General features: G+C 44.8%; 1 protein-coding gene across 2 annotated transcripts in view; it reads left to right on the forward strand.

Annotated features, from left to right (window-relative positions):
* The window catches only part of LOC111161591 (G-patch domain containing 1), a 57,249-nt gene that overhangs the window by 7,596 nt on the left and 37,090 nt on the right, over positions 1 to 12,563 (forward strand). For both annotated transcript variants that reach the window (XM_022525345.1, XM_022525346.1), the window contains exons 3-9: positions 165 to 250; positions 2,610 to 2,770; positions 3,644 to 3,741; positions 6,066 to 6,124; positions 6,501 to 6,743; positions 7,762 to 7,909; positions 11,423 to 11,502. In XM_022525345.1, coding sequence (XP_022381053.1) covers positions 165 to 250; positions 2,610 to 2,770; positions 3,644 to 3,741; positions 6,066 to 6,124; positions 6,501 to 6,743; positions 7,762 to 7,909; positions 11,423 to 11,502 — 875 coding nt within the window. The remainder of the gene's footprint in view (positions 1 to 164; positions 251 to 2,609; positions 2,771 to 3,643; positions 3,742 to 6,065; positions 6,125 to 6,500; positions 6,744 to 7,761; positions 7,910 to 11,422; positions 11,503 to 12,563) is intronic.

A 12,563-nucleotide genomic window follows, 5' to 3' on the forward strand; every position in this document is an offset into this window, starting at 1 on the left:
ACTGTAATAATTTAATTATTATGTAATTATGTCCGTAGGAGCAGGGAGATTGGAAGGAGCTAGGAGTTTATAGGTATCAGGGGGTCTTCAGCCCATAACTGCAGTGTTATTGAATAATTTAGTTATAAACCAAATTGTAATATTCTAAATGCTTTTCTTCCAAGGATGGACTCCCTCTTCTTTCGTGTCTTCACGACAGAACAGGGCAGACAAAGCTGTTCTTGGTCCAGAAGATTTTATGGATGAAGAGGTGGGTATGCAGAACTTTCATGGCCACTTAGCCAGTGGGATGTGTACACTTGGCTGTTGTGGCACCTATGCTGTCCCCAGAATGTTCAATGGACAATGCCTTCTTTATTTGCGAGGCTTTATTTTTTACGTATTTGGACCAGTGTGCTCTGTACATCAATGGATTCGTGTTCACTGGGAGAACATCTTACGCTGGGGCCAGTTTCTAAAGTTAAGAGTGGAGAGGAGGGGTGCCTGGGTGGCTCAGTGGGTTGAGCCTCTGCCTTCGGCTCAGGTCATGATCTCGGGGTCCTGGGATCAAGCTCCACGTCAGGAATCTCTGCTCAGCAGGGAACCTGCTTCCCCTCTCTCTCTCTGCCTGCCTCTGCCTACTTGTGATCTCTGTCTGTCAAATAAATAAATAAATAAACAAATAAATCTGTTAAAAAAAAAAAGAGTGGAGAGGAAAGTCGTTTATAGGCAAACTTCCTTGAAAAGGCCCCAGTAGCCCCCTCAGTGCAGCACCCATGAGCTTCCGCAGTAACTGCCGGGCATGCTGCAGTTGAAGGAACCGGAAGCCACTAGACCAGCAAAGAGCGAAAGGGAGCCACATGCAGGCATCTGGGCCCATCATTAAAGCAATGATGACTGCCACCTTCTTAGGGGTAAATTGGGGCTGGTAGGGGGGAGGTGTCCTACTGGCCTGCGGGATGTTTTAAAATTAAACCTCTGTTGCCTTAAAACCTAGTTGTGGATTCATTTGTGATAAAGATTAAATCAAACACTATTAACATGCTTTAGGCTGCAGGTAAGAGGCAAGCCGAGGTCCCCTTCCTATTTGATTAGCATAATCTATAAGGAAGCATGACTCATGCAACAAGACATCTAGATGTCAGCGAGGTCCCAGGTCCTCTCTTCTCAGCCATATTCTGCAAGTCAGCTTGTCCTCATACTAGCCCTCCCTGTGGTGCCACCGTGGTAGCAGAAGTTCCAGATGGCCCATCCAGGATGCCAATATCCACTGGAAGGAGGACTTTTTTCCTTGGTTATCTTTTCTTAGGAGCAAGGAAACCATTCACATGAGTCCTGCCATGGATTTTCCCTCATGTCTGCTTGGGCAGATTGTTTTTTTTGTTTTTTAAGATTTATTTATTTATTTTTAGAGAAGGTGAGAGAGCACACAGTGTCGAGGAGGGGAGAGAGGAAGAGAGAAAATCTTGAACAGACTCCCCGCTGAGTGGGAGCCCAACGTGGGGCTCCATCTCCCGATCCTGAGATCATGACCTGAGCCCAAACCAAGAGTCAGACGCCAACTGAGGCACCCCCACCCCCCAGGTGCCCCGGGCGGGTTGTTTTACCTGCTCATTCTTTTTTTCAATTTTTAAAATTTTTTTTAATTTTTTTTAAAAGATTTTTATTTATTTATTTGTCAGAGATCACAAGAAGGCAGAGAGGCAGGCAGAGAGAGAGGGGGAAGCAGGCCCCCTGCTGAGCAGAGAGCCCGATTCGGGACTCAATCCCAAGACCCCGATCTCATGACCTGAGCCAAAGGCAGAGGCTTTAACCCACTGAGCCACCCAGGCGCCCCTACCTGCTGATTCTTAAATCAGTCCTTGGCAAAGGAAATGGGCTCCAAAGACTGGCTTAGAAAAGACATGAACCCCCCATTTGCCAGCCTTCCTCTGGTCCCAGCACATGTACTGGCACACCACTCGGGGAGTGCATGGTGGCAGAGAGGAAGGCAGGCACCTGCACACTTCAGAGCTCTGTGAGGAATGCGGGAGAGGCACAGACTGCTGGAAAGGCAGCCAACAGGAAATGCGAAAACACTTCAAGGTAGCATGTAGGTGTGCTGAGGAATGCTTGCTGGCTGTGACTCTATTTGCCCTCTGCACTCTGACCTTTGAAATATTGTCCAAGAGGAACACACTTACTTACTGTAAAAGTAATTAGTGTATTTTAATTACTTCCTGTCTTCCTAGCTTGGCTGTGCCTCTTGTGGGCTCACTGAGTGGCCATTGTCATGCCCTATCCTCTGCCACTGTCCTTAGCTTAGGCAAGGGTGCCAAAGTCAGATGTAAAGTCAGCTGCTCCACTGATCTCCAGTTCAGCTGTGTAGTTTCTGTTTGTGTGTTTGTTTTTTTGTTGAAGTTTTTATTTACTCATTTATGTAATCGCTACACCCAACATGGGGCTCGAACTCAACGACCCTGAGATCAAGAGTCCTATGCTTTTCTGACTGAGCCAGCCAGGTGACCCGTCAGTTGTGTAGTTTTAATATTTTTTTTTCTTTTAAGAAATAAAGGCATCTGATGTATTACAGTTAATCACTTACCAAATGATGTAAGTAATTCTGTCTGAATTTTTTTTTTTTTTTTAAGGATCTTAGTGAATTTGGGATAGCACCTAAAGCGATTGTTACCACGGATGATTTTGCTTCCAAAACCAAAGATAGAATACGAGAAAAGGCCAGGCAGTTAGCAGCTGCTACTGCCCCCATTCCTGGAGCTACTCTGCTTGATGACCTCATAACACCAGCAAAGTGAGAATAATTTAATTCTAACTTTTCTGATCTTGGCATCACTGCTTCGCATATGTATAATGATCCTAATTATGAGTAGTTTGGTTACAAGTGGGAGAAGCCTAGCTTGAGTGCACAAGGGGGTTTTGCCAAGAGGATCTTTGCATTTTTATTGCATATGGTGTGTTCTAGAGCTCCAGTGAGTAGCTATGCTGCTGGGGTTTATGGAGGCTGGTGTGCTGTTAGGAACTGGGGTGCCTTCCCTCCCTCTCTCTCAGAAGCCTTAAGGGCTCTCTCCTGTCTGCCTCATCCTACCGGCTCTTTCTGTGTATCTCCTTATTCTGCTCTTAGGTATGTGGCCTGATGTGTCTGCCTCAGACGCATGGTTTCCCAGGCCACAGACTTGACAAGGGCCATATAGAGTCCCCAGGTATCCATTCCAAAGGCCCAGCAGAGGGGGCTTCTGATCAACTTCCCCAGGTTGGGCGTGCACCCAAATCTGGTCAGCTGTGGCTGGCACAGCAGGGCCTTGTGGAGCTGATGTGGAGGGGGGTTGGGTTGTGTTTTATTTTTTATTTTTTAATATTTTATTTATTTATTTGACAGACAGAGATCACAAGTAGGCAGAGAGGCAGGCAGAGAGAGAGAGGAGGAATCAGGCTCTCTGCTGAGCAGAGAGCCCAATACAGGGCTCGATCCCAGGACCCTGGGATCATGACCTGAGCCGAAGGCAGAGGCTTTAACCCACTGAGCCACCCAGGTGCCCCTGGGCTGTGTTTTAAGGGCTCAGACACGACAAGGGTGTGAGCTAGACAGGGACTGAAAGGCTGCTTATTTCCTACTGTCCTCTAGTATCATAAAAGGAAGTTCACATGCAATACCTTGATATCCTAGATTATCTATTGGTTTTGAATTGCTGAGAAAAATGGGTTGGAAGGAAGGACAAGGAGTTGGACCTCGAGTAAAGAGAAAACCACGCCGACAGAAACCTGGTATGTATATTGATTTCCATTCATTCTGTAGCATAGTTTCTTGTTGTTGTTGTTTTTTTGAGAGAGTGAGAGTGAGAGAGGGAACATGAGCAGATATGGGGGTGGGGTGGGGAGGTGAGGTGTGGCAGAGGCAGAGGGAGAAGCAGACTCCCTGCTGAGCAGGGCATCTGACGCAGGGCTCCATCTGCGAACCCTGAGGTCATGGCCTGGGCCAGAGTCAGCCACTTAACTGACTAAGCCATCAGGTGCCCCTGTAGCATACTTTTTTTTTTAGAAGATTTTATTTATTTATTTGACAGAGATCACAAGTAGGCAGAGAGGCAGGCAGAGAGATAGGAGGAAGCAGGCTCCCTACTGAGCAGAGATCCCGATGTGGGACTTGATCCCAGGACCCTGAGATCATGACCTGAGCCGAAGGCAGAGGATTTAACCCACTGAGCCACCCAGGCGCCCCTGTAGCATACTTTTTAATGGCTCCATGTTTCTAGAAATAAAATTGCTGGGTCAAGTTGTATGCCTGTACTGTTGACTATTGAACAAGGGGGTTAGAGGCACTAACCCTGTGGGTGGTCAGAAATCCACATATAATGTTTATTTGTTTGTTTGTTCATTTGTTTCTTTTCAAGTATAATTAACATACAGTGTTATATTTCCACATATTTCTTTTCACTCCCCAAAAACTTAACTGCTAATAGCCTACTGTTGACCAGGAGCCTTACTGATAACATAGTCGACTAGCACGTATTTTGTATGTTCTATGTATTCTATACTTTATTCTTAGAATAAAGTAAGCTATAGAAAAAAAAATTATCAAGGAAATCAGAAGGAAGAGAAAATATAGTTACATTAACTGTACTGTAAAAATTCTGTGTATAGATGGACCCGTGCAGTTCAAACTTATGTTGTTCAAATGTCAACTGTATTTTAAAACATTTCTTTAAATTTGAGTACAGTTGACACACAGTGTTACATTGGTTTCAGGTGTACATTCTAGTGATCTGACAAGTCTGAACGTTATGCTCTGCTCACCACCGGCGTAGCTACATCTGTCACCGCACAATGCTATTATAATATCATTGACTCTGTTTCCTGTGCTGGGCCTTTTAGTCCCGTGACTTACTCATTCCATAACTAGAGGCCTATATCGCCCACTTGCCTTCACCCATTTTGCTTCCTTCCCTCTAGCAATCATCAATCATCAATTTGTTCTCTGTATTTATAAACCTGATTCTGCTATTTGTTTTTTTTTTTTTTTTTTTTTTTTGGATTCCACATATGAGTGAAGTCATATGATACTTATCTTTCTCAGTCTGACTTATCTCACTTGGCATAATACCCTTTAGGTCTGTCCATGTCACAGAAGGCACGATCTCATCCTTTTTTATGGCTGTGTAGTATCCCCTTGCATACTTAGATGTACCCCATCTTTCTTATCCATTTGTTTGTTGACAGATGCTTAGGCTGCTTCTGTATCTTGGCTGTTGTAAATAATGCTGCAGTAAACATAGGGGTGCCTGTATCCTTTCAAAGTAGTGTTTTTTTGTTCTTTGGATAAATACCCAATAGTGGAATTATTGGATCACATGGTGTTTCTGTTTTTATTTTTATTTTTATCTGTATTTTTATTTATTTTTTAGAAGATTTTATTTGTTTATTTGACAGAGAGAGAGAGAGAGAGAGAGAGACCACAAGCAGGCAGAGCAGTAGGCAGAGAGAGGGGGAGAAGCAGGCTCCGTGCCAAGCAGAGAGCCTGATGTGGGGCTCGATTCCAGGACCCGGAGATCATGACCTGAGTCGAAGGCAGAGGCTTAACCCACTGAGCCACCCAGGCACCCCGGTGTTTCTGTTTTTAATTTTTCGAGGAACCTCCATACTGTTTTCTACAGTAGCTCTACCAGTTTACATTCCCAAGAGGTCAACTGTATTTTGAGGCTTTCTGTGTGTCGTGCGTAACAGCCTTCTGGAAGCATTGTACCAGTTTGTATTCCTGCTAGCACCACATGAAACCGTTTCCTACTCTTGTCAAAATTGTGTCACAGTTTGACAGGGTGATTTTCTGTTGATTTCTTGCCCTTGGTCTCCCCAGCCAGATGACAGAAATAGCTTCCTTCGGGTTCTCTGTGGTGCTGGGGCAGTAGTGGTGAGTCATGGAGCACATTATTGCCGGAGTGTGGGTGGCACACAATTCCTGAGTGATTCGACTCTGACCCTAGAGCCAGAGCAGCTTTTATAAGGGCTTCCATGAACCTCTAAATGGCCTCAGTAATTCCGGTTTCTTTATTTTCAGTCGCTTGCAACCAATGTATCTGAAATCTCTTTTGTAGATCCTGGAGTAAAAATCTATGGCTGTGCCTTACCCCCTGGAGGCTCTGAGGGATCTGAGGTATTGTATGGGATGACTGACCTTGAATTTTGTATAGAAACATCTGTTTCCTTATGAACATGAACTTTTAGGGTCGGAAATAATTTTAAAAATCAGTTGGATCCCATAACAGTGAAATACCCCCACCCTAAAACTACCTTCACGTCAGAGAATGCATTCGGCAACATGCCGCACCATACATATCCAAGTCTGTTCAGATTGTTAAAATGGCACTGTTTCTGTTAGTATCAAGAACTTGATTTAGTGATTTGTGATAGAGGAAAAGAAAGTTCGGTCAGTGTTTTGTTTGGAATTAATCATTTGAAAATAGTATTTTACAGGACTTTGCACCAGTCAGTGAGTCACCTTCATTGCACTTTTTTTTCATTGTGAGCAGGAGGAAGATGATGACTATGTGCCTGAAAATGTGACCTTTGCCCCTAAAGATGTCACACCTGTGGATTTCACACCTAAAGATAATGTGCATGGACTGGCTTACAAGGGCCTGGATCCCCACCAAGCATTGTTTGGAACTTCGGGAGAACATTTTAATCTTTTCGGTGGGGGACCCCAGGGGACCAGCAATCTTCTTGGAGAGATTGGAGTGAATAAAGGAAGAAAACTGGGAATCTCAGGCCAGGTAGAAGTTTCTGTTTCATGAATTTGGAAACGTCAACAGTGAGAATGCTTTCCATATCATATTATATATATGGTAGTCACTCATTATTCATTGACTAACAGGAAGACTTAGAAGTGGTTCTGTTTTCTGTACAGTCTTTTCTGAAGGCATGTGAAGCACACCTTCCTGATTTTACTGCTGACATCCTGTGACCTAATGTTCTTGATGGAGTTGTGTGTTCCCAGGACTGAGGACTGCTTTCCCACACCCATGTGGGGCTGAGCAGAAAAAGCACGTTTCCCCCTTTGATTTAATTAATAGTCCAATTGCAATCTGTCTCTCCAAGTTCAAGTCTAAGTTTTACTACCTCTCAGACTGTTCCCTAGTGCTGCCAGCCCCACACTGGGAACATGAGTGTACATTTCACTTGGGAGACTTGCTTTTTACCTTTGAAGAAATGCAGGGCTTTCCCTGATGGCCTGTGCTCTGACATTAATTTAGAGGCTTTTTCTTAAGTTATATTTAGCAGATTTTGTCATTGCCTTTTCTTTCCTATACATGTTTTCTCCCAGTTTTTTTAAACAAAAAGTGATGCTTGTTGAAGGCTGTGTCCCACGATGATTAGGAGTTCTTACAATAGCTGTTTCAGTAGTGGTAGCCTTCAGATCTTGCTCTCCAGCCCTGGCTACACTGAACAGTAGATGAATATTCTGCCTTTCTTCTTTTGGAGGCCCTCTTCTCCTCCTGCATTGCTGCTTGGATGTATTCTCCACACCTTCCTGTGTTAGGACCCAGACTGGTAGCTGCCGCTGGGCCCAGAGGACAGCCCCACCGCTGGAGGCCTGGCATTCACTTCTGGCCGTTGTTTCCAAGATAACTTGATTCTGTGTATCAATCTAGTCTCCCACTTCCCTTGTCTGTTGGTGACCTTGGGGTGCTAATGTGGTCTGTTTGGTCACATCCTTAAAGTAACTTTATCCTTCCACGGAGACACACCCTAAAACCTGTAATTGCTCAGTTCAGAACCTTGTTTTTGAAGGCTTTTGGTGTTGGTGCCCTGGAAGAGGAAGATGATGACATCTATGCCACGGAAACTTTATCCAAATATGACACCATTTTGAAGGATGAGGAGCCTGGAGATGGACTGTATGGCTGGACAGCACCCAGGCAATATAAAAGTCAGAAAGGTAATTCCACAGACCCACAACTGGTGGTAGGACCACATGTCAGGGTATTATAGGAAGAAGGGGTTGCGGCATTGATGCTGGAGTGTCAGCCTCTGTGGAGTTGGGAGTTGTGGGTAAAAGATGCTGGGTGAGAAACAAGATGGAGAGAAGAGAGGCCCAGGGCAAGGGGTAAGGCAGAAGCTAGATATAAACCGGGGGTGGGGTTGGGGGGAAGCCAGAGCCAGCTGTTGAGACAAGGCCGAGGTGGGGAGGGGAAAGAGGTCTGGAATCAGGGAAGGACTGAGTATGAGGGCAGGTGCTTGTGCTATGGGTAGAGGTAGCATGGGGTCAGAGGGAAGCTGGAGGACCTGGGCAGTGGGCCAAGGTAGGCCAGCTCAGGCAGCAGGTCAGAGGCTGGACATGGGGGCTTACAGCAAGGGGAGCATGGCGCCCAGCCTGTCCTCCCACTTGAGTCCCTGGCTCTTAGGAGGCTCTCATTGGGCTAGGAAGCGGACACCTCTCAATGCAACTTAGATTTCAAGTCAGAGTCTGTAGGGATTTGGATCGTATAGTTCTAAGTAGTAGTTCAGTGTTTCTTTCCAGAAAAGGTGTAGGGAGGAGGCTGTGGGACCGGTGTGAGTAACACGTGAATTGCTGTCATGTGACTGGATTTGGATGGCGGGGGGGGGGGGGGGTAACCTGAGAGGCTCATAACCTCTCTGGGCATCATTTGTAAAGTGACGATCACATCCACTCTGAGGGTCATTGTGAGGGTTAAGTGGCATAACTCCATGCTGGGCACAGTACCTGGCCAAAGACTGAATAAAGAGCACCCACTCTTCTTTGGTTAGAATAGTAAGAAGCACCTAAGTGAGGTAAGGAGGCGATTGCTGAGATAAACCATCTACAGAGACATTTCTAGCTGTCCTCAAATCAAATCTGATCGAACTCCTGTAAAATACATCTGAAACATACATGTTGGAATAATCTAAGTGAGCCAAGCATAACTTCCCGAAAGGATACCCATTTTGCATGTCTGGAAGACAAAAAGGCTCAAAACAGTTTTTAGAGGTAGTTTGCTTAAGGGCTGTGAACACACATTCTGAAGACAGACCACCTCCGCTCTAGCCCAGGCTCTGCCCGGTTCTCAGCCGTGGCCTCGGGCAGGCTGCTTCATCTCCCTGTGCCTCAGTGTCCTTGCTTGCACAGTGGGCATGACCAGGGCATACCCACGGGGCTGGTAACAGACAGAAAAGGCTTAAGACATGCCAGGCGCCTCTATAAGTGTCGGTGGCCTCTGTCATCCCCAAAAAAGAATCTAGGGTTTTACACAAGATGCTGGGAGAGCATGCACCCGAATGTTAGTTGGTGTTACCACTTCCTTTTCATTACCTCTATTTTCAAAATTTGCTACTAAGACTTTGTATTTTTATAACTTGGAAGAAAATGTGTGGGGCACCTGGGTGGCTCAGTTGGTTATGCGTCTGACTCTTGATTTCAGCTCAGGTCATGATCTCAGGGTCGTGGGTTGGAGCCCTGCATCAGGCCCTTTGCTAGGCATGAAGCCAGCTTAAGTCTCTCTCTCTCCCTCTCCTTGTGCCTTTCCCCAGCCCCCTCTTGAAAAAAAAAAAAAAGAAAAAGGAAAAGAAAAAAATTAATATATTAGTATTATAGATTATACTAACATGTTAATTATTTATTTTGATTATGTTAATGCAGTAACATAATACTCTATCATAATATATTAATATGTATTAATTATGTAATACAAATATCATTGTATATTGATTACATAATAATTATGAATCTGTAATAGATATGCATATTGAAATCTGCCTCCTGGGGCAAATCCTTGGTTTTTCCTTTATACAACACCTTTGTGCCTATTGACTGAATTCCACCCTTCCCCTCATCAAGCCCCCTCATCAAGCCTGAGCTGGTGACTTTCCCCAACCTCCCCAGGCTCCTCTTATCCCCACTCTGCTATGCCCGCCTCTCCTCTCCCACCCCAGGCACAACTATAGTTTTAACCTTAAGGTTTTTCATTGAGTGAATCTAAATTTAGCCAATCTTCATGGTTGATTTTTATTTTTTTTAACTTTAAAATTTTTTTAAAAGATTTTATGTATTTATTTGACAGAGAGAGAGTTCATAAATAGGCAGAGAGGTAGGCAGAGAAAGAGGGGAAGCAGGCTCCTCGCTGAGCAGAGAGCCCGATGTGGGGCTCTATCCCAGGACCCTGAGATTATGACCTGAGCTGAAGGCAGAGGCTTTAACCCACTGAGCCACCAAGGTACCTTCATGGTTGATTTTTAAACTACTCATTTTTTTTTCACGGTCCCTATGGCTATAATAAATATTCTGAATATTCTATAGCTCTGTCTTTATGCACATTTGTTTCTTCTTTCTTTCTTTTTAAGATTTTATTTATTTATTTGACAGAGAGCACAAGCCAGGGGGCAGGGGGAGGTGGGCAGCAGAGGGAGAGGGAGAAGTAGGCTCCTTACTGAGCAGAGAGTCCTGTGCGAGACTCAATCCCAGGATCCTGGGATCATGACCTTAGCCACAGGCAGATGTTTAACTGACTGAGCCCACCCAGGCGCCCCTGCATATGGGTTTTTGACATAACCACTGTGCTCTGGAAATCTTTGAGAATCAAAGAGCCCCATCCATGAGATTGTCTCCATAACCAATGGCCGATCCCTGGCTCCAGGTCAAGAGGGGATTGGTCATTCTGTTTCCTGAGTGATCTTTGGTGATCTTTATCTCTTGTTAGAATTTCGTCTGGGAAAAAAGCAAAAACACATTTTAATCTGAGCTGGGATTAGATTACTGGCTAACCTGGTTGTATTGTCTTCTGTGGCTTTATTTGAATAGTTGCTAAGGAAATGGGGGGGGTAGTCTCCCCCTGGTTCTTCACCTGGTTTTAGAAATGGCTCTTTGATGGTTATGATTTTATTTTTAACCATACTTGTCCTCTTCATGGTTTTTCTTGAGATTTTTTTTTTAAAGATTTTATTCATTTATTTGACAGACAGAGATCACAAGTAGGCAGAGAGGCAGGCAGAGAGAGAGGAGGGGGAAGCAGGCTCCCTGCCGAGCAGAGATTCCGGATGCGGATGCGGATGTGGGGCTTGATCCCAGGAAGGCAGAGGCTTAACCCACTGAGCCACCCACGCCCCCCTTTCTTGAGATCTTTTACTCCAGAGTCTATTCTTTGGTGCCCCTAGGCTTAGCTTAGGACCTAAGGTACTTTTTCTAGAAACAGTGTTGAGATACTTGTCTGGGAGAGCCGTGGCCTCACTTCCGGGGCCACCTAATCAGCTGAGGGTGCTGTGGCCAGATTGCCAGTCACTGAGTCAACAGAGGTGTGAGGGCTTGACGTACCATTCTTCTCTCCCCTTGACTTTTATCTCTGCGAGTTAATCATGTGTGACTCATAGTATTTGTGTTCTTGGAGATAAAAAACTGACGTCTTTTGTCTTACTGTAATCTTCTCTGTTTCTGAAATTAATCAATGACATCATTTTGTAGAATCAGAGAAAGATCTTCGATACATTGGCAAAATTTTGGATGGATTTTCCTTGGCTTCTAAACCTTTATCTTCCAAGAAAGTAAGGAAAACTTTATTTATTTCTTTATTTTACTGGTTTAGTTCTTAAAACATTTGCTGCTATGTAATCTGAGCTATTGTATTAACGATTGAAGAATAAATAAATTCTGTTTTTAAAAAGCAATAATATAATTACTAGTGATTGCCCAGGTATCTAGGTAAACATATTCTGCATAAGAAATGTCAGTCAGTAATCACATTGCATCCAAATTATCTAATTGCTGATCTTTTATTTTTTTAAGTTGCTAGTTTTTGAATCCAAGCTCCAAGTAAGTGGTTATATTTCCATTAAAAAAAGAATTACATTACAAACTGGGGGGGAGGGGAAAATGGAATTGATATAATTCCAAGGGCAGTGTAACTTAAGGAAACGTAGAAAATTTCAAGAAGTCATCAAACGCCCCCATCCTGCCTCCTCCTGAATGCCATGAAGAGTGTTGGCTAGTGTGGACAGGGTTCCCTGGACTCCTTGTCTAGGCAAACAGAAGGGAGAGAGGCCACGTGCCTGCAGGTCAAGCCCTATGGAGAGCTCCTCACACGTTTCCAGAGAGTCCTGTTTTGTGAGATCGTTGTACAGCTTAGGCCGAGTAGTACTCTCCCTGCGCACGGGAGCCCCGTGCTCACGGGCAGGCATCATGGGGTGATGGGTGCTGGTGGCTCAGGTGGGGCTCCTGGCCATTTGCCTTGTTGGCTTCCCATTTCATTTTTTAATTTTTAATTTTTTTAAAAGATGTTATTTATTTGACAGAGAGAGACAGCGAGAGGGAATACAAGCAGGGAAAGTGGGAGAGGGAGAAGCAGGATTCCCACCGAGCAGGGAGCCCAAAGCTCGATCTCAGTACCCCAGGATTATGACCGGAGCCGAAGGCAGACGCTTAATGACTGAGCCACGCAGGCACCCCTAGCAGCCCGTTTTAGATGGTTCCATACTTTAATTTGCTCTTTGTTTCTGAATTCAGCAAACATTTGTTTAGTACCCCTGTGACTTGGCCTGTGGTTCTTCAGTACAGGGGAGACCAGGGGTAGCGCAGCTTCAAGAACCACATTCTGGGGGCGCCTGGG

Source organism: Enhydra lutris, unplaced genomic scaffold (assembly GCF_002288905.1).
Source record: "Enhydra lutris kenyoni isolate GAN:26980312 unplaced genomic scaffold, ASM228890v2 scaffoldscaffold85, whole genome shotgun sequence".
NCBI lineage: Eukaryota > Metazoa > Chordata > Mammalia > Carnivora > Mustelidae > Enhydra > Enhydra lutris.